Consider the following 20,935-nt stretch of genomic DNA (forward strand, 5'->3'; position numbering starts at 1 on the left):
CCCCCCCCCCCCCCCCCCCCCCCCCCCCCCCCCCCCCGGCCCTTCCCCAGATAGTAATGTTTTTCACTTTTTCTAAGTTGGGTTTTGTTGCTTTTATTCACTGTTGCAAAAATCGGCCTAGGCGGCCCTAGGCCGAGGCGAATTGCTCCCTAGGCAGCCGCCTAGCGCCTAACTTTGCCGAATTCGGCCGAGTCAGCCTTGCTAATTATATATATATATATATATATATATATATGTATGTATGTATATGTATACATACATAAAATATAAAATATGACATACACCCACACACATGCACTATTTTTTTTTTAATAGGTCGCCGTCTTAGGCGCTAGTCTACCGCCCGACTAGCGCCTACTGCAACCATGCTTTTATTTGACTTTCCCCTCCTTCTGAAAGCGTGACAGAGGTTGGAGGACTTTCAAGAGACCTGGAGTTGATGCTTTCCTGGAACATTTAGCTCAGTTTTATGAGATTGTTGTGTACTCTGATCAGCAGAGCATGGTACATACTATTATTCATTTTGCACTTATTCAATCTTCTCTAGTTTTATTTCTCAAATATTTTACTTGGCATTTGCAGTATGTTGATCCTGTTATTGAAAGATTGGATCCAAAGCACTGTATCCGGTATAGGTTATCAAGAGGTGCAACTAAATATCTCAATGGCAAGCATTATAGAGTAAGTTTATGTCCTATGTTACATGTAATTGTTTTAAGATGGGTGCATCTTTTTCCCTCATCATGTTTATTTCTCAACCTTCACTTTGTCCGTATCAACCCATGATCGTATTACATAACAGAGCTACCTTCTTCCCCCACTTTCAACAGTACCTCAGCGATTTGCTGGGGCACCACTTGTTTGTAATTGGGATACTATGAACCCTTACTCATACAGCTATGGGCCCCCAATCAACATTCAGTCCATACTTGATGAACATCTAGTTCAAGCACAATGAACATTTAGTTCAAAATTGATAAATATTGTGATGCTAAATAGTTTAGTTCAAACTGAACATACATAGTAATATGTGAACATTCATTTTAAGCCTTAGTCAGATGTGATGATTATTTGCTTGGGACTCAACTAGCTTCCTATATTTGGGCCTCTATTTTCTTTGCTAATTTACTTAAAATGTTTTTTCAAATTTCTATACCTATTGTGAAAGTAGAAAGGTTTAATTGCATTTATGATTTGTGTAGAAATACGTACAGAAGATCATATACTTATATACTCCAGATATGAGTTTGGGCTAAGCAGAATATTACAACCCTTGGGTTACTTTTCTATATTCAACACCTATTAATAAATTGATAAAGGAAACAACAATGAATTGATAAGTTGAACAATGAAAATGCAATTTTATATTTAGTCTTATCTGTAGAGTTCAAAGTTCCCTTGATTAGAAGGCTTTGAATAAAGGGTTAAGGGTCAAATAAAACCTTGAACATTTTTGGAAAATGGGTAATGCATTTGGACTCTTGAATTGGAAAAAGATTCAAATAGATGCCTAAACTTGAAAAAAAAATGCAATTGACCCCTTTGTAGTTTTTACTCCCTTGTTGCATGTAAATGTCAGGTTACATACCATACAGGATGACAACACATATATTCTTCATCCTCTATGCTGTACCTTTTTCAAAATCTTCATGGCAGCCAAGAAGTTCAAAAAAATTATTATTATTTATTAGGAATTAGTGTCAAATAAGCCATCGAAGTAATCAAAATAGTGCAATTGAACCCCTTAAGTAAAAAAAAGAAGAAGAAAAAAAAAAGAGCTTCATTCAGAGCCCAAAAGTAGGCAAAAAAGTGCAATTAGCTCATTTAGCAGGTTAACAAAAAGTAAAAGCTGAGTTTGGTGGTAAATTAATGCTAGGTTGGATTCCTTGTATAATTTTTTAAGTGTTGGCGTTGATTTGGTGTTTGATGTGGTGTTAGTTTAGCTAACTAGGATTTTTATAAAAACAATATATAAAAAATTAAAAATAAAAAAAATTGCCAAACAGAGGCCGGCGAAGACAACCCTGTCCACCTGTCTTCCTTATCGCCCCAAATTTAGCATTAATTTACTGCAAATTCAGCTTTTACCTGTTAACCTACTAAACAAGTCAATTGAACTTTTTTGTCCACTTGTGGGGTGTGAACTCTGAATGGAGCTTTTTTTTTTTACTTAAGGGGCTCAATTGCACTATTTTGACTACTTCAAGGGCTTATTTGACACTTATCCCTTTTTATTATTACTATTATTATGTATGCCATGTCAACAAAAACCGGCCTCATTATCAATTTTATAAGTGCTAGCAGTTGTTTACTAGTAAGTAAATAGGGTCCAACTGCAAATCTTTTTTTCCCCAGAGTTCGAGCACAAGGGTTTTCTCAGTTTGAGGGTCCAATTGCATTTTCCGGAAAAGTTCAAGAGTTTATTGGGCACTTGAATAAATTATTTGTATTAAAATTAATTGGGGCACATATTGAATTTATTAAAATTATAAGCACTAGATAAATATTTTGGAGCTTGTGGTGGCCTACTTCACTACATCTATGGCAGTAGCTTTTCACAAACAACTGGTCCTTTTAAAATATTTTTCTGTTAACACTTAATGGACTTTGCACTATTGTTGTTTTTCTGTGGAGTGAATCTTCTATGCTGAACTGACATTAGTTTATATATTGATTTGTTTCCCTAGTTCTCTGGACATTTTTATGCCATCTGGGTTCTTTATCATTGTAACCATAATTGGAAGGATATTGAACTCTATTATGCTGTTCAGCTGTATAGCTGAATTATATGTATGAAAAAATTCCACTAATGGTGTTGATGCAATATATGCACATATTACTTTTCATGCTAAGAGATTCGAACTTGGATTGAGTTTCTTTATCTGTTGGTTATGTAACAGGAAACTCAAACCACTTGATTATGGGCTTCATTTAAAATGAGCATTTATGTAAGAATCTACTATTATTATGTGACTAGCTAGCTAAGGTTGTGTTATTTTGCTTGTGGTCTAAATTACCTAGGTTGAGTTGTTTTTATTTATTATTATGCATATTCCCTGTCCCTAGTTTCCTTTTATCTTGTGCTGGACATCAAGTTGACTGCATTTTATATATAAATAATAAATGATTTCTGCTGCCAGGATCTTTCAATGCTGAACAGAGATCCCTCAAAGGTTATATATATCAGTGGTCATGCACTTGAAAGTAGCCTTCAACCAGAAAATTGTTTGGAAATCAAACCATGGACAGGAGAAACTGAAGATACAGCACTTTTGGATCTTATTCCATTTCTTGAATGTAATTGCCTTACTTTTTTGAGTTCTAACTTTAGAATCAGATACAAGTTATGATGGATCATATTATCATTATTATTATTCTTTAAAGAAAAAAATTTACACTTCAATCTTTAGGAGTAGGCTTACAGGGTGATGGTTTGAGTGCAGATGTTGGCAAGCATAGGCCAGCTGATATACGAGCTGTGTTATCTTCATACGAAGGGCGTGATGTTGCCAAGGAGTTCATTGAACGGTCCAAGGAGCATCAGAGGTGAAATTCCTGTTTTCCATGTTTTGACTGCCTGCTGAATCTCTTTGCTAGCTTTGTTCCTTATTCAATCCTCAAGTGAAATTCTTATCTTAGATATGTTGAAGGAAATATGACAATTTGGAATTCTCATAGTTCCTTGTGTGAAGAAAGGAACTCAATACATATTACTCTGTCGTATTTTCCTTTCCTGAAATGAATCCATCTGTTCCTGCATCGTCTTTGTCCAATTATATTTTTCGTGATGCATCTGAACTTAACGTAGTGGATGTAATTGGTAATGGTGCAGGCGAATGCAAGAGCAAAAGCAGCAGGGTCGTATCTGGCGCCGCTAGAGACGAGGATTGGCTAACTGTAGGATTGTATACTTGTTCGAGACAATGAACAACAACTACTACTACTGCGAAGTAGTAGCAACCAATTTTGTGTAGTTAATAATTCCATCCTACTGCACTCTTCCCCATTCCTGTTTAACCCCATATTATTATGAGTCACATTTGTGTGAAATCTGTGAAACAGGTCGAATCTAGGATAATTGTTTATTACTTATGATAGAAATTATAATACTTATTGCAGAAAATTTAATATCAAATTGAAATAAATAAATTAATACTTATAATAGATATTGTAATATTTATATGTGAATTGTGATAATGAAGGAGATAACTTTGCCTACTCCATCGACTTGGACGGAGGAGGCAGCCTCCTAGCAGCCGGGAGGCTGCCATCTATCTTCCATCGATAGAGGTAGCTGTAAAGCTTTAAATTTGTTTTTACAAAATCCTTTGGACAATAAAGCTTTGATTTTTATTTTTTAAAAATTGGGAGTTTAAAATTTTTAAAATTCTATTTTAAAATTAAAAATAATTGTCTATTCCAGTGCCTTCTTTTTAAATCTACCAAATTATATGCGAACTCAAAAATTTAACTTGTTTTACGTAGAAGAATCTTACAATAAATATTAATTGCATACATTTTTAATTTTAAATAGTTTAATTGTACAATTTTTTTAATTGGTGATCTAATTGCGCAAAATGTAAATTTGATGACCTGTTCAACACTTTTTCTAATAAATAATATAATTACTAAAAAAGTAAACAAATTAAATAGAATAGGAGTGAAGAGTCAAATTATACTTTGATGATTTGATCCTATATGTTACTTTTGCACTCTAATTAATTGTTGTGCACCATGCATGGTAAAAGTATATTTGGTGTACCATGATAATGTAGACTCAAAATATCTACCACACGAGATGCTCCCACCAATTTGCTCGTGAGCTTTTACAAGACTATTACTCCGTATTTGAAAGTATAATACTACGTACAACTCAAGATAATTCTTACTTAGCTATGTTGAGAAGAGAAATCTTACCCCTTTAGTTCAAATAGCAAAAATAACCATACATGGTTCAAGTTTTTTTTTTTTTTATTATTTTTTTTATTTTTAAAAACTCGTGATTCTTTACAAGGTCTAACTATCTGTTTAATACTGTCTCAAACATTTTCAGCCCAAAGAATTTATCATCAAGGTTCGAACCAATGACCACCTATTTGAAATAGTAACCGGGATGTCATAACGCATTTAGTTATTTTTATATAAATCTGAGCGAATACAAACCAACAAAAGCATGCATGATAGAAAAAATTTCACCAATTTTAATGGGGTGCTACACCTCACCACTCTACTCTCAATTACTCCCATTTGCACTCTACTTCAACTCACATTACTCTTCCACGAACTTGGTTATCCTGCTATCAAGTCTTATGAGTCATGACGTGCACTAACCCCAATTTATATCACATGAAACATTAACAATCAAATAAATTTGTTTGTGATTTTAGACAAAAAGTCATATACTTGTTCATTAAGTACTAAAGATGAGAACTATTATGTTTGTATTAGAGTTCGTCAAATATAACTGTAGGGAACCAAGAGTATATATACAAGAGAATCATAAATAAACTAGAAATGAAACTTATAGTATGACTCTATTATGTAGAGTCCTAATACTCCCCCTCAAGCGGATGGTACGGAAGTAACCTGTAGCTTGTCTCGTAAGAAGCAGAACCGGGGACCTGCGAGTGACTTGGTGAAAATATCAACTAGCTGATCCTTAGTAGAAATAAAGTGCACCTGAATGTCTCCTGCAGCCACTCTGTCCCTCACAAAGTGGTAATCAATCTCGACATGCTTTGTGCGAGCATGAAAAATAGGATTGGCACACATATAAGTAGCTCCAAGATTGTCACACCAAAGTTTGGCACTAGAAGAGGTGAAATTCCTATTTCTCGCAGCAAAGAGAGAATCCACAGAACTTCAGCACATACATCTGCAAGAGCTTTGTACTCTGCTTCAGTAGAAGATCTAGCAACAGTCCTCTGTTTCTTGCACACCCAGGACACTAGATTGGTTCCAAGAAACACAGCATGCCCACTAGTAGACTTTCTATCCGTAGGACAGCCAGCCCAGTCAGAATCTGAGAACGCATGGAGCTCATCGGAATTGGACTTTCGCAAACGCAGACCCAAAGACAGAGTACCTTTGACATACCTTAAAACACGTTTCAGTTGCTCCCAGTGAGCAGTGGTTGGAGCATGCATGTGCTGACAAAGCAGATTAACTGCAAAGGACAAATCTGGTCTTGTGACAGTCAGGTACTGCAGCGCACCTGCAATGCTCCGGTATTGCGTGGGATTATCATATGGATCTGTACAGGTACTGTCCTTAAAGTTGAAGTAGGTGTAGACACAGGTTTGCAGTCTGTCATACCAGCTCGTTTAAGTATGTCAGTCATATACCTACACTGAGAAAGTAACACTCCATCTGCACACTTGACTGTTTCAATCCCAAGGAAAAAACCAGGCTCACCAAGATCTCTAATCTTGAAAGTACTAGAGAGCTTAGAGAGCAAAGCCTCCAATGCACCCTGCTCATTGCTCATAACAAGAATATCATCCATATAAACAAGCAGGTAAACAGTAGCCGATCCATGAGAATAATAAAATAACGAAATATCAGTCTTAGAGGCATTAAAACCAGCAGATAACAGAAAAGTGTGCAAACGAGTGAACCAAGCCCGGGGAGTCTGCTTCAAACCATACAGTGAGCGTTTCAGCAAGCAAACATGATCAGGGTGATGAGAATCAACATACCCCGGAGGCTGGCGCATGTAAACAGTCTCTGTAAGATTACCATTAAGAAATGCATTATGCACATCCAACTGCCTGACCAGCCAACCAGAAGAAAGAGCAAGAGAGAGCAATAACCTAACTGCAGTAGGTTTAACCACCGGGCTGAAAGTGTCAAAGAAATCTTGACCCGGAACCTTATTAAACCCCTTAGCCACGAGCCTGGCCTTGTATCGCTCAACAGACCCATCAGCCTTCCTTTTCGTGCGAAACACACACTTGCAGCCAATGATATTCATAGACTCAGTGGGAGGAACCAAGCACCATGTCTGATTCTGCAACAAAGCATTGAACTCCTGATCCATTGCTTCCCTCCATTCAGAGTGTTTGACTGCCTGAGTATAACAAGTAGGATCAACAGAAGAAACCTGCACAGTCAAACCCGCAACCGGAGCCACAGACCGACTCCTAGTGGCCATGGAGTGAGACCGCTCTGTGGGGCGCACAGTACGACCACGAGGCCGCTTCTGAGCCACATCAGCAGGAGGCGAGGTAGCTACCACAGATGGATCAGCCACAGGATGAAAAACAGATTCAACCCAAGGGTGTGCAACAGAATCCGTAGGAACCTGCAAAACAGACTTAGTACCAAAAGGAAACACAGCTTTATCAAATCGCACATGACGGCACACAAAAACTTTATTAGTACGCAGGTCCATGCACCTATAACCCCGAAACGAATCAGGATAGCCCAGAAAGACACAAGGAGAAGACCTGTAGGACAGTTTATGACGATTATATGGCCGCAAATGCGGATAGCACAGACAGCCAAAGACACGAAGAAAGGAATATGACGGCTGTGATCTATGTACCAAGACATGAGGACTAGAGTTATGGAGGGTATGTGAAGGTATTTTGTTAATAAGGAAAACAGCAGCCTCAAAAGCAAAATGCCAAAAACGAGACGGCACAGAGGCACGAGCCATAAGTGCTAGCCCGGTTTCAACCACATGCCTGTGCTTCCGTTCCACACGACCATTCTGTTTGTGTGTGTACGCACAAGATTGCCTGTGACTAATACCAAGCTGAACAAAAACAAAGTGTAACTTTTTGTACTCAGCCCCTAAATCATACTGAACAGCCTTGATTTTACGATTGAAGGCACGTTCAACTAAACAGCGAAAACGCTCAAAAACAGAATATATATCAGACTTTAATTTCATAGGAAAATACCAAGTATAACGAGAAAAGTCATCCACAAATAAAACGAAATAACGATAACCCTCAGAAGAGAATACAGGAGCAGGGCCCCAAATGTCCGTATAAACTAAATCTAACACATTCGAACTAACAGACACAACACGTGGCAATGGGAAACGCGGAGATTTACCCATTTGACACGCAGAACACAAAGTATGAGAAGGTTTATTCGACTCACTAATAGAACAGGACTGTAAGACTCGATGTAAAACACGCTAATGTGGATGACCCAAACGATCGTGCCACGTAGACGCCGAAGCACGCGCAGAAAGAAACGCTGAAGGAGAACTAGAAGGAATCGGCAAGGTATAGAGCCCACCGGAACTATTGCCCCGTAAAAGAATTTCCTTGGTCCGAATATCCTTCACAACAAAGAAGGAAGGGTGAAACTCAAAAAACACCTGATTATCCGACGCAAAACGCTGAACAGATAATAGAGAAGTAGAAAGACGGGGAACATGTAAAATATGAGACAAATTAAGAGACCTAGAAGGCGTAGAAATAGAAGCATGACCCACGTTACTAATATGTAAAGGCGTACCGTCACCAACACGCAAGGTGTCGTTACCAACATAATCCTCAGAATTAGAGAGGACGGCTATATCAGGCGTGGCATGATGCGTTGCACCGGTGTCAGGCAACCAGGTATGAGCAGTCACATTATTCGCCGAATCACCCTGATGAATGAAATTAGCTTGCGGAGAAACAACATAAGGCAATTTGTAACAAGATAAAGCCGAGTGACCAAATGAACCGCAAATCTGACATTGGATGGAAGAGCCTCTGCCACGTGATTAACCGAATCAGACAAACAAAATGGGACGGAAGTAGTACATTTTAACCAAATCGCAAATGCCCAATTGTCCATGCCCCGATCTGAACCGGGTATATACCCGACATTTGATTTTGAATGCTCCTCGGAGCATACCCATTTTGGCAATGTCAAAATCCCGCCAAATTCAGCAGGCTGATCAAACATCTCGCCTGATTCCGGAAAACGCCTTTCCGGTTCCGTATTCACGAATCACGATTCACTAGCGAATTTGAGGTACATTGCTGGGGAATTAGGGTTTTCTCTAGGGTTAGGGATTGGTTCGAGAACGATGAGTATGGGCGACATAAACAAAGTATGGGAGATAAAAGCCCTGAAGCGAAAGCCGAAAGGAGAAGAAGCGCAGAAGATTCTGGAACGGATAGCCAAACAGGTTCAGCCGATCATGCGTAAACACAGTTGGAGAGTCAAAGTCCTTTCCGAATTCTGGTAACAAATCTTCCCACAAAATTTAAACCCTCTGTCGATTCAAATTTTTGGACTTTTATATTTTTGCCTTAATAGCATTTGGATTTTTTTTTCTTCTGTTTTTGAAATAAAGTAGTGCTCATTTGATGTTGCAGTCCGAAGAATCCAGCTCTTCTGGGAGTGAATGTAGGAGCTGGTATTAATGTAAAACTTAGGCTTAGGAGGGTGAACAGGGATGAAGAATTTCTTCCGTTTAATAGTGTTTTGGACACCATGCTTCATGAGCTTTGCCACAATGCTCATAGTGCTCATAATTCAAGTTTCTACAAGCTTTGGGACGAACTTAGGAAGGTTAAGTGTACTGAACATGTTTGTTATTCACCTTTCATCTTAATTGAGAAAGGGTATATGTCATTTGACAGTTTTGCTAAGAACTAAAGAAAAAAAAACTTGTTAATATAATGAAAAATAAACACTCAAATGTAGCACAATGCTCTAATAATCATGTGTGCCAAATGTGGATTGTGTTGTGCCTGTTTTGCTGACATGGAACTGTCTATTGCTAGTGTTCAAACACATTCTTGAAAGCTTCACAATGGCCTTTAATGTGTATTTTCTTATTCTTTTCATCTCTTTATTAAAGACTTGGAAATGGGATCACAATATCACTTAAGTAGAACAACTTGAAATTTAATAAATTTTCTTTGAATGCATGAAAATTAGGTGCTTTGATTGTTTTTATTTAACGCTTTTTGGTTTTTTTCCTCCTTGCCCTGATTTGCATTTATACATGAATAGGAATGTGAAGATCTTATGAGCAAGGGGATAAGTGGGACAGGGGAAGGGTTTGATCTCCCTGGAAAGCGCTTGGGGGGGTTCTTTCCTCAGCCATCTCTGTCATCACTACGGAAGACTGCAGCTGCTGCTGCAGAAAAGAGGGCACATCTTAAATCTGTGTTGCCACCTGGCCCTAAACGCCTTGGGGGGAATAAATCAATCATGGGTGCACTTACTCCAATACAAGCCGCTGCCATGGCTGCAGAGAGGAGATTACAAGATAACATTTGGTGTGCTTCGGAGTCTTGTAATATGCATGGAGATGATGATGATGATGATTCTGATCCATCGTTAAAACCTTTGAATGTGGAGCCTACTTCTGTCAAACCAAAGCTTTCTAGTAGTGTATATCGACAGCCTATTAATACAATACCTCAAAAAAGAAATAGAGAGCCAACAAATGTTTCATTTTCAAGTTCTCCAGATGATCATAATGTGTTCACTTCTACATCTGAATCTGTGCCTAGTCACAGGAACAAATCTTGCAAGAAAGTCCATGCAGAGGGAACATCACGTCCTCAGCCACCATATGATCATAAAGGGTCAGATTTTGTGGATTTAACTGATGATAACTCAAATCAAAGATTAGTCCCTAGCCATGATGTGGTACATAGTTTGGAGAATTCAGTAGCTTGGGAATGTTCAATGTGCACTTTGTTGAATCCGGTACGTCTTAGTATTGATGATGAGGCTTTTAAGCATTTAAAGTCTTCTGTATCTTTTACCTTTTACTCACTAAGTTGCTCCTATTCTGCACTCTTCATTTTCTGGAAGTTCTAGATGAAAAAAGCATTGTATTGGTTCAGGTAATCAGGTGATAACTAAAATGGCAAAAGAGCGAAGGTTTCTGATTATAATACTACTTGTTATTTACAAACCAAAAATAATAAAAATAATAGTAATTGGTTGGTTACATAGAATTATGTCATTACTCTAGTACATTGCAGAATAATGGGGAATATCATTTGTAGTACACATGAAGTTAATTCCAATTTTCTATTTATCTTGAGCATTCTCATGTTCTTTTTCCATTCTTTTATGGTCATCGCCATTCCTTGAATGCTATATTCAATATGTATGACAGTGGAGTAGAATATTTCTAATCTTTGAGCATTGTGAATGGTATTTATCTACTTTTAAGTAATTACATATTCTTGGGGCTTATGCTTTTGAGCACTGAATCTGCTTACCTCTGCCGCTTATTGTTCTCAGCCTGCTGGCAATTGCTTTGCTCTTTTACTTTTAGATCATTTGATTTGTCAATTGTTACAGTCTAATGTAGCTTTTTGGATCGTTCTATCTTATCACAGCCGTTTGCCCCAATCTGTGAGCTTTGTCAAGCTCGAAAGCCCAAGGACTCTGATGACAAGGATAAGATGTGGTCATGCAAATTTTGTACGCTGGATAACTGTACGAAGTTGGAGAAATGTGCAGCGTGTGGAGAATGGAGGTACTCTCACGGCCCACCTGTTGCAATGCCAGCGCCTAATCTTGGTACTTGACTTCAACTTTAGCTGCACTGGATCACTTTTCTGTATTTATGGTTAGTTTTGCTGTTGCTGGCTGGAAGAAAGTTATTTTCAAGAGTCTATTTCTAAAGAATTGAATTTCTCATTTTTCTCTAAATTCATGTTTTACATCTGCTTATAATTCCGGAAGATTAGAACCGTGTTCAACTGCATGAAGAAAAGGAAATTTTGTCAATGGTCTTTGTGACTGTGGACTGGAACTATAATTCCTTTTGCATGGAATTATGAGTTGAAATGCTGCAAATTTACAGGCAGTAGACATGATTTTTCTCACCAGTCTGTTGCACATAGACTTAAAGTTGGAATAATAATTGCATTTGCCTTGGGACTTCAACGATTTGATTAGTCCTCTATTGCGATTATAAGTAGCAAGAACAATGCTTACTTCAAATGGAAAATCTTATGTAAACTTTAATTCTTTACTCTTAATTTTTACTCTTATACTCTAAATTTCGACTAAAACATTTTATTAGGATTCACATGATGAAGATAGTTTATCACATCAAGGAGTGGGGACGAAGTTCAAATGAATTTAAAAATGTCTATGACCAAATATACACCGATAATATGGTTCAAATACAAAATATATTTTAAAGTACAATACAATGTTTATGATGAATGATGAAGTAGGGTATAGTTGGGGGCGGTGCCAAAAATATAACTTGATTAGGGTGAAATTTTAAAACGCTTTGGAATGCTATAAAAATATTTATGTGATGATTGATGTTTAACACCAAACAATAAAATTAAACTAACCTATAGACATGGCAAGATCAGATCGATCTCTGTTTAAACTAAGTTCAGGTCGATCCCACAGATAATTTTGAGTTAACTACTATTTCTTAGATAAAGTTTCACTAAGCAAATGGATGACTATATTTAAAAATGAGAATATAATACTCCGTATAAAAATTGAATTAAAGTATAAACCAACTGAAAAACTAATATAAAAATTACCAATATAAATAAAAGCTTCCAACCCCAAGTATTAACTCTAATTGATTTGACATGATCATTAACTTCTTTTTTTATTATTTTTTTTAAGTACAAAAGAAAAAAAAATGTTAAACAAAATTATACTTATTTATGTCATGCAGTTCCAATTTTCAATAGTCTTACGACAGTCAAATTAATATATATTTATTTTACTACATGGCAACTTGTGATAAGATTGGCCTTATAACCAAATTACTCTACTAGCTTTGTCAAATTCACTTTACTTTTTGATTTACAACAAAGTTTGTAAACCCTACTTGAAACAAAGTTTGTAACCCCTCTACATGAAAGTGGTGCTCTGGGCAAATCTCGACCTTAAAGTGTAAAGGAACACAAGACCAATAGACAGCTCTATGAAGAGTCAAACTTAAAATCTTGTGATTACTTAACTAGCTGTCTGACAAATTTAGTTTACTTAGTTGGGGTTACTTTACTCTGACTTCTAACCTTCTTTCTGAGGTTCCTAGTAAAAACCTTATAGCAATGATGTTTTGGCCATGCTTTTACCTTTCTGATGCAAGCTTCAGTGAGAACTAGGGGGAGTCACCTCATGGTGAAACAATGCATATGATGGATGGATGTTAACTATTCAAATATTATACATAAAGATTGTGTCTATCACTGCTTCCACAAGCTAAAATTTGTTCAACACTCATTCTATTCAGATTTCAAAAGCAGAACTGCAAATGTGATGAAAAAAATAAGGGTGCTCGCTCCATTGACAATGGAGCAGAAGGCTAACTTTCACAGCTTGACCTCCACGTCGACTCCAGCAGGAAGGTCAAGCTGCATCAACGAGTCGATTGTTTGGGCAGTTGGGTAAAGAATGTCAATAAGGCGTTGATGCGTTCTAATCTCGAAATGGAACCTGGCATCTTTGTCCACGTGAGGAGATTTAAGCACGCAGTATATTCTCTTCTTGGTAGGCAATGGTACGGGACCCATGGTCTTCGCGTTTGTATTCCTCGCTGCATCCATTATCTGCTTGCACGAGTCTTCTATCAGAGGTACCCAGTATGACCTCAACTTGATTCTAATCTTATGCTTTGGTGCCACCTGAAACACCGATTTCCTTAACCGTGTTAATTTCATGACTAAATGGTAACAATACTAAAGAGAGACAAGTCAAATGCTGTATCAAAAAACTCATACTTTGTTCTTCTAGTATAGCAGCTAGCAGGTCAGGTCAATATCGAGCTCATACAACTAATCTAAGCCTCATATCTAGCTCCAATCCGAGTTGAAAGATAGCAAAAAGATAGAAGAGGTAAACCAATGGTTCCATTTCCTTTTTTTTTTTTTTTTGAGTACTATTGACTCTGTTACAATGTAGTATCTGTTCATAGCGACTTTCTCAACCAAATGAAGCACAAAGAGCCAATATCGCCTCCACTGAGGCTCGAATCCACCCCCTCCCATCTGGGGTGTGCAACCGGGTGCCACTAGGCCACAAGGTCTTTGGCCCAATGGTTCCATTTCCTATGAGTTCAAAATGACTGTCCTCCTAATAGATTTTTATTCAGAACTACGGTTATCAGAATAGACGCTACATGCCACAATTAGAGTTGAAAAAGTAGGGGTCCCCGAATCTATTCATACTTGCAAAACCGAGTTATGGCATTAAATGTTTCTTCCCCAAAAGAACATAAATCAAAGCCCTAACTAAACATTAAACACAAAATAGAGTATTTTCAGCATTCCATATATGGTCCTACCTTTATTCAGGTGCTCTTAGCTAACTAAGATCAGTTTCTAGATATATTCTCAGAACAATAGATTAGCCCACAATCCTCTACATATTATAGTTCAATCCACAAAACTTTTGTTCTAAAAATTGCACATTCACAAAGCAGTTTTGCTGGAAAATGAAAATGCAAAGCATTGTAATGAATTTCAACAAAACAAAACAAGTACAAATTTAGCATATAACTATTTGCAATTTAGAAATTCATTTTTACTCGGTTAAAATTCCACAATAGAAGCTAATCCCGCGCGCAAATTGGGGAAAATCCAGAAAATAAATTTTACCTTATCGGAATCAAAGCTGACATCTGGAAAGGAAGTAGCAGCAGCTTCATCCTGGCACACCAAAAGACACACAAAAACCCAAAATCAATATAGAAAAAGAAAGCATTTTATTTACAATTGATTTCCATGAAACAATGCTCAACCTGAGTAGCAGTAACATCGGCGGAGGAGTCCAAGACTTCAGGGGCAGCAAGAATTCTGGAAGTCGAAAGTCGGGAGGTTTTGAGGGGGTGGAATTTAGCGCAATTTGGAGGCAAAGAGGTAAAAGAGAGCTTTGGTTTAGCTGAAATGGCGGAGGAATTGCAATTGCATACGGGGAATACACTTGCAGAGAGTGATGAAGATGAAATCGCCATTATCGCTCTGCACAAAGGTCTTGGGAACTCTCCTTCCACTCTTCACAGTTGCCTGTAGGTTTATCCTTACAAATAAATGTTTTAATTTTTTTTTATTGAATTTCAAATAATGCCTAAATATTTTTTGGAAAATACAAAATGGGCCTGAAATTTTGGATAATATAATTTGTACCCCACTATATAAGCCCAATATCCTGTTTCAAAATCTCCAATTTGGGAATTAAGGACAAAAAAAAAAAAGAAAGTAAAATAAGTATATTGAATGAACTTTTAAGTAGTATATTTAAAAATGAGCATTCAACATGAATTTTAAAAAAATAAATATTGAATACACTAAGTAAGAATCTTTCACAGATTAAAAATATGTATAATTATAAGAGACTTTTAAGCTCGTATTATACTCAAACACTTTTAAGCCTTAGTCACACTTTCTCTATACAATGCTCTCTCCATTATAGGTTAGTACTGTCAAAACGGTCGGGCCTGCTATACCGTGGGCCTGATTTTTGACGGGCTTTTGCGGGTCGGTCTGTTAGACCACAAGTTAGGAGTGGGGAAGTTTTGCGGGGATCGGGGAAGGGGATGGGGAATTTTTGAAATTCCTCGCCGGGGACGGTGATACCCCTCCCCATCCTGCCCCGTCCCCGAATTAATATATATATATAATATGATATGATATATATTAGAGTAAATTTCACTTTTGGTCCTCTGACTATAGCACCTCTATTAATTTCAACACTTGACTTTTAAAAGTAACGAATTGATCCTTTAACTATGCTTTTTTTAACGAACTTGGTCCTTCCGACCAAATCACCGGTCAAATGTGGCCGGAAAGTAGTAATTCATTTTAATTTGGGGGTATTTTGGTCTTTTCACTAGCCTTTGTTCTTCTTCTCCCCTTAGTCGCCGGAGACTTCACTGTTATTAGTTTCCAAATCCTCCTTCACTGTTATTAGTTTTGAAATTAAATTCAAAACTTTAATTTATCAAACATATACAGAGTATTATATATGTACTGGAAGCTAGTTTCCAAATCCTCCTTCACTGTTATTAGTTTCCAAATTAAATTCAGCTTTAATTTATCAAACATATACGGAGTATTATATATGTACTGAAGCGAAGCAGCTTCTTCGTTTGCTTCATTCCACCTTCTTCGTTGTTGACGACGGCGACAGCAACTGGGCTGGTGGCGACGGAGGCGGGTTGATGACGGACGACGGCGGCGGACTGAACTTCCTTCTTGTGACAGCGACACGCGGCTTCGATCTGAATGGAGGCACACGGCTTCGATCTGCTTCGATCTACTTTGTTTCTGACCTTCAGGCGGGATTGGCGGCAGCGGCAATGGGTCTCCGCCGGTACTCCTCCGTCTGGAGGTAGCAGGGAGACCGGCGATCGAATTGATTTTGGATGAAGACGATGATGATGAGATTTGGTGAAGATGAGGATGATGATGATTTTTGCTAAAAATAATAATAGTAATATTAATAAAGATTGGTTCAGGGGTTTGAATGTCCGGCGATGATTTTGGGGAGGAGGCATTTCCGGCGACTAAGTGGAGAAGAAGAACAAAGGCTAGTGAAAAGACCAAAATACCCCCAAATTAAAATGAATTACTACTTTCCGGCCACATTTGACCAGTGATTTGGCCGGAAGGACCAAATTCGTTAAAAAAAGCATAGTTAAAGGATCAATTCGTTACTTTTAAAAGTCAAGTGTTGAAATTAATAGAGGTGCTATAGTCAGAGGACCAAAAGTGAAATTTACTCTATATATTATATATTCACTACTACTACACACACACGGATCGTTATATCGTGGATATTGGTCCGAAACAACGTCGTTTAACTAAATTATGGAGAGTTGACGCGCGACGAATACCGTTCCGTCCGTTCAATTCCTGTTATGTGTAATTATGTGTATTCTATTGAGTGTTTATGTGTATTCTAGTATATAATTCTATACATTAGCAATTTGAATACCATATCTCATGAAACATGAATGTTAATACTTAGGGTATTGATTCTGTGTATTCTATTGAGTGTTTATGTGTATATATATATTGAGCACTAGCGACCATTGTTGAACAAATTGCTAGGCGCTCGGGGAGTGCCTAGCGTCTAGAATGCCTAGGCGGGATTAATCGGCGCCTAGGCGCCCGTGTATTTTTTTTATTTTTTATTTTTTTATTTATTAAAAATTTGTTTAAGTATTTTTTAATTTTTTAAAGAGTAATAATTATAAACTATATAATACTTTAATAGTTAATACTAAAATATTAAATATTAACCTAAAAAATATATAGACTTTGTACAATTTAGGGTTATTCCGCTGAAAACGATGTTGTTTTGGGTGAAATAACCCATTAGAAAAAAGAATAACTAATTAGCCGACTAGGCAGCCTAGTTGATGCCTAAGAGGTCTAGTTGGGGCTTAGGAGGCCTAGGTGATTAGCGCCTAAGCGGCCTAGGCGATGCTTAAGTGGCGCTTAAGCGGCCTAATCGGTCGCCTAGCTGCCTAGACCACCGATTATGGTGATACGCTAGGCGGCTGGCCAGTGCCTAGCGCCTAGGTGCCGATTAATCGGTGCCTAGGCTAGATTTTTACAACACTGCTATCGACTCTATTCTTAAAGCTACAAAAGTATTAACTGACCACAATGTGTTTGACTATAAATTTATATATTTAAATATCTAATTAGTCTAACATCTATCCAATCATCTCAAATACGACTAGTATAAAATACGAAGTACTTAAAAATATTAAACAATACTTAACTTTAAGTCCTTAACTAAAATATCAAATATCCATACATAATAACTTAAAAAGAAAAACTAACGCCCAAATTAAATATTAATACACACACACACACACATATATATTGGAGGTTCAAGAATGGGGTTTAGAATTCGGGGTCGGAGTGGGAGTATAACTTCCGTCCCGGCTTCCATTTCTCGAAAAATTTCTCCATCCCTGCTTCTGTCAATGCGAGGACATAATTTTCCCAACGAAGTCAAATGCAATTGCGATCCTTAGTTATTGAATTGGATTGTGAACTCTATACTCTTTGAAGGATGTATTTCCATTCTCCACTCTCAATTTTTACTCAATATTTAAAATTTTGATGTAGACACATTTATAGGGACCACATAAAAAAAGTAATTTATCAATGTCCGTCACATCGAAGAGTAAATTTGAGGCAGTAAGATTTTGGACTAAGTTGCAGTATAACTTTTATTTGAATTTGAAATGGTGGCGGTTATGAACAAGGCATTAGGCATGTGATGAGTTGTGACCCTAAATTCTTGCCATTTCATTCCATTAATAAATAAACAAAACCCTTTCAGCTTTACTTGCATATAATTTAGAGAGAGAGAGAGGGAGTGCAAAAACTCTTGGAGTTTCATAACTACTCTTCAACAAAACCTCCCCCATTCCAAGAATCTGCACCACTATTCAAACCCCTTAATTCCTTTGCTCATCTTCATTATTACCATCCTCAGAAACTAAACAACCCTTTTTGTTAATTTAACCATGCACTTAATCCGACTGATCAAACCTCAATCCACATGCATTATCTTTGTATCTGCTCTGTACTAAATCAAAGAAACAAAACGAAAAACATTAAAAACCTCTCGCATTTACTCCTCTACGTATATACATACTATGTATCCCTGCAGTTACACTCTTCCCCTTCTTAACATGCAATTCTTCGAATCCCATGTTTTGATCCTCAATAAAAACTCCACTGTTTCTCCTCTAGGGACTTCAAGATCACCCCACGCTCCTGCATTTATTGCCTTCACTTGCTTCTTGCTAGTCATAGTCTTTCTTGTTTTTTTTGAGATGATGAGTTTCTTGGGTTATGGTGTGGTTCTTGTGGGGTTCTTGGTGGTTCTGGGAGAGGGGAGGCGTTTGAACACGGTGGCACCGCCCCCCGAGGGGGAGAGGTTCATCACCTGGGATGATCTGAAACTGGGTAGTGATGGGTTTGGTTTGGATTTGGAGGTGGTGATGAGGGAAGATGGGAATGGGAGTAGGATTATAGTGGTTGATCAGAATGGGAAAGGGGATGTTAGTACAGTTCAGGGTGCTGTTGATATGGTGCCAGAACATAATTCTCAGAGAATCAAGATTTGCATTCTTCCTGGGATTTACAGGTATGGTAGTGTGGTTATTTGGAACCTTAAATGCTCCAAATGTATGTATCTATGTTTGGGCCAACCCAGCGAAACTGGTTTGGTTGTTGACTTGGCAATCACAAGGTTACGAGTTCAAGGTTTGAGCAGACAGGGTTTATTAGTCTTCTTAGTCTAGTGTTCGAGTAATGGCTTTGCAACTTATTAGTCTTCTTAGTTTGAGCCAGTCAAGAAAAACTGTGTTTTCTTGGTTTTGGAAGCTAGGAGTGGGTGGTTAAGACGTAACTACTTAACCCCACATCCTGTTTCTTTGCAGTTTTCTACTATATATGTCAGTTATATGCACTTACGTTTGATGTTTGTTTGAATAAATGCAGAGAAAAAGTGCATGTTCCGGCTTCAAAACCATACATCTCCTTCATCGGAGACTTAGATGACCCCTCAAAAACCGTTATCTCATGGCACGACAAGGCCTCCGACAGCTATGGAAATGGGACAGAGTTAGGGACTTCAAGAACAGCCACTGTCCAAGTATTTGCTAGTTACTTCTGTGCAACAGGGATCACAGTCGAGGTACCATTAATTGTTGAACTACAATTTTATAAATTATATGTGTTCAGCATATAATATATAAACATAAATGTGCAATCCAACTATCAGCTTAACCTTTTAGTTGATCTGGAGATGCTCAACAGATATACAATCATGAATTATTACTGTTTCAGAATACAGTGGTTGCAGTGCCTGGAGGGGAAGGGATGCAGGCGGTTGCGATGAACATAAATGGGGATAGAGCAGTGTTCTATAAATGCAGGTTTTTGGGATCACAAGATACACTTCTGGACGATATCGGGGTGCATTATTTTTACCAGTGTTACATTGAAGGAATGATTGATTTCATCTGCGGCAATGCCAGATCACTCTATCAGGTTCATCACCTGCAACTTAATTAATTATTTTCTTGCAGTAATTAGTGGAAGTTTTCATAGTAATGTGGCTGCCATGGGGGGTTTTGAAACAGGATTGTGTTATCAATTCAGTAGGGTCAGGAGCCATTGCAGCCCAGCACAGGAACTCACCAAGTGAGAACACAGGATACTCATTTGTGAACTGCAAAATCACTGGAAATGGGAGGACTCTACTGGGGAGAGCCTGGGGGGAGTTTTCTCGAGTGGTTTATGCCAAGTGTGACATTGATGGAGTTATTCTGCCTTGTGGATGGGGAGATTGGAACATACCGTCGCGACAGAGGTAAGAAAAGTTCAGTACCATGCATCTCGAAAATAAAATTGGACCTATTGACGCTTGTCGGTAAAATTGTACAGGGGTCAAATCCAACAAGTAGTAAAACTGTACCGTCAATGCTAGTTGGCAGGTACTGGGGGAATGTTAGGCGGAGGCCACTAAAGGGGCCAAGTCTAACAATTAGTGGCTCAAGGGATTGTTTTTTTTTTTTTTTTTTTTTTTTNTCCCGGCTTCCATTTCTCGAAAAATTTCTCCATCCCTGCTTCTGTCAATGCGAGGACATAATTTTCCCAACGAAGTCAAATGCAATTGCGATCCTTAGTTATTGAATTGGATTGTGAACTCTATACTCTTTGAAGGATGTATTTCCATTCTCCACTCTCAATTTTTACTCAATATTTAAAATTTTGATGTAGACACATTTATAGGGACCACATAAAAAAAGTAATTTATCAATGTCCGTCACATCGAAGAGTAAATTTGAGGCAGTAAGATTTTGGACTAAGTTGCAGTATAACTTTTATTTGAATTTGAAATGGTGGCGGTTATGAACAAGGCATTAGGCATGTGATGAGTTGTGACCCTAAATTCTTGCCATTTCATTCCATTAATAAATAAACAAAACCCTTTC

At 37.7% G+C, this 20,935-nt stretch overlaps 4 protein-coding genes across 4 annotated transcripts in view; 3 read left to right on the forward strand and 1 right to left on the reverse strand.

Annotated features, from left to right (window-relative positions):
- Positions 1-4,159, forward strand: part of LOC116023213 (mitochondrial import inner membrane translocase subunit TIM50) — a 7,133-nt gene extending 2,974 nt beyond the window's left edge. The window contains exons 6-10 of the mRNA XM_031264199.1: positions 400-504; positions 583-681; positions 3,141-3,297; positions 3,444-3,546; positions 3,833-4,159. Coding sequence (XP_031120059.1) covers positions 400-504; positions 583-681; positions 3,141-3,297; positions 3,444-3,546; positions 3,833-3,878 — 510 coding nt within the window. The 3' untranslated portion in view covers positions 3,879-4,159. The remainder of the gene's footprint in view (positions 1-399; positions 505-582; positions 682-3,140; positions 3,298-3,443; positions 3,547-3,832) is intronic.
- Positions 4,160-8,870: 4,711 nt separating this feature from the next.
- On the forward strand, positions 8,871-11,949 carry LOC116022057. Its single transcript, XM_031262610.1, has 4 exons — positions 8,871-9,195; positions 9,330-9,525; positions 9,973-10,677; positions 11,322-11,949. Exons 1-4 carry the CDS (start codon positions 9,038-9,040, stop codon positions 11,511-11,513), a joined length of 1,251 nt encoding a protein of 416 aa, XP_031118470.1. The 5' UTR covers positions 8,871-9,037; the 3' UTR covers positions 11,514-11,949.
- Positions 11,950-13,087: 1,138 nt separating this feature from the next.
- LOC116021860 (cyanelle 30S ribosomal protein S10) lies at positions 13,088-14,979 on the reverse strand. Its single transcript, XM_031262353.1, has 3 exons — positions 14,708-14,979; positions 14,565-14,615; positions 13,088-13,592 (listed from the first exon to the last, which is right to left on the reverse strand). The coding sequence occupies exons 1-3, from the start codon at positions 14,918-14,920 to the stop codon at positions 13,281-13,283; spliced, it is 576 nt and encodes a 191-aa protein (XP_031118213.1). The 5' UTR covers positions 14,921-14,979; the 3' UTR covers positions 13,088-13,280.
- Positions 14,980-16,126: 1,147 nt separating this feature from the next.
- Positions 16,127-20,314, forward strand: LOC116023605 (pectinesterase QRT1-like). The gene is made up of 5 exons (XM_031264608.1): positions 16,127-16,296; positions 18,601-19,080; positions 19,437-19,632; positions 19,785-19,988; positions 20,081-20,314. The coding sequence occupies exons 1-5, from the start codon at positions 16,127-16,129 to the stop codon at positions 20,312-20,314; spliced, it is 1,284 nt and encodes a 427-aa protein (XP_031120468.1).
- Positions 20,315-20,935: the final 621 nt, after the last annotated feature.

The sequence above is a fragment of the Ipomoea triloba genome, chromosome 6 (assembly GCF_003576645.1).
Source record: "Ipomoea triloba cultivar NCNSP0323 chromosome 6, ASM357664v1".
NCBI classification, from domain to species: Eukaryota; Viridiplantae; Streptophyta; class Magnoliopsida; order Solanales; family Convolvulaceae; genus Ipomoea; species Ipomoea triloba.

Excerpts from the sequence above, each read along its gene's own strand:
- LOC116022057 (XM_031262610.1), top strand. The coding sequence starts at position 9,038 with ATGAGTATGGGCGACATAAACAAAGTATGGGAGATAAAAGCCCTGAAG. Across the intron at positions 9,196-9,329 it reads AAAGTCCTTTCCGAATTCTG|TCCGAAGAATCCAGCTCTTC; the intron begins GTAACAAATCTT and ends TTGATGTTGCAG. Across the intron at positions 10,678-11,321 it reads TGTGCACTTTGTTGAATCCG|CCGTTTGCCCCAATCTGTGA; the intron begins GTACGTCTTAGT and ends ATCTTATCACAG.
- LOC116021860 (XM_031262353.1), bottom strand. The coding sequence starts at position 14,920 with ATGGCGATTTCATCTTCATCACTCTCTGCAAGTGTATTCCCCGTATGC. Across the intron at positions 14,616-14,707 it reads CCGATGTTACTGCTACTCAG|GATGAAGCTGCTGCTACTTC; the intron begins GTTGAGCATTGT and ends TTGGTGTGCCAG. Across the intron at positions 13,593-14,564 it reads TCAGCTTTGATTCCGATAAG|GTGGCACCAAAGCATAAGAT; the intron begins GTAAAATTTATT and ends TCGGTGTTTCAG.
- LOC116023605 (XM_031264608.1), top strand. The coding sequence starts at position 16,127 with ATGACGGACGACGGCGGCGGACTGAACTTCCTTCTTGTGACAGCGACA. Across the intron at positions 16,297-18,600 it reads CGGTACTCCTCCGTCTGGAG|TTACACTCTTCCCCTTCTTA; the intron begins GTAGCAGGGAGA and ends GTATCCCTGCAG. Across the intron at positions 19,989-20,080 it reads ATGCCAGATCACTCTATCAG|GATTGTGTTATCAATTCAGT; the intron begins GTTCATCACCTG and ends GTTTTGAAACAG.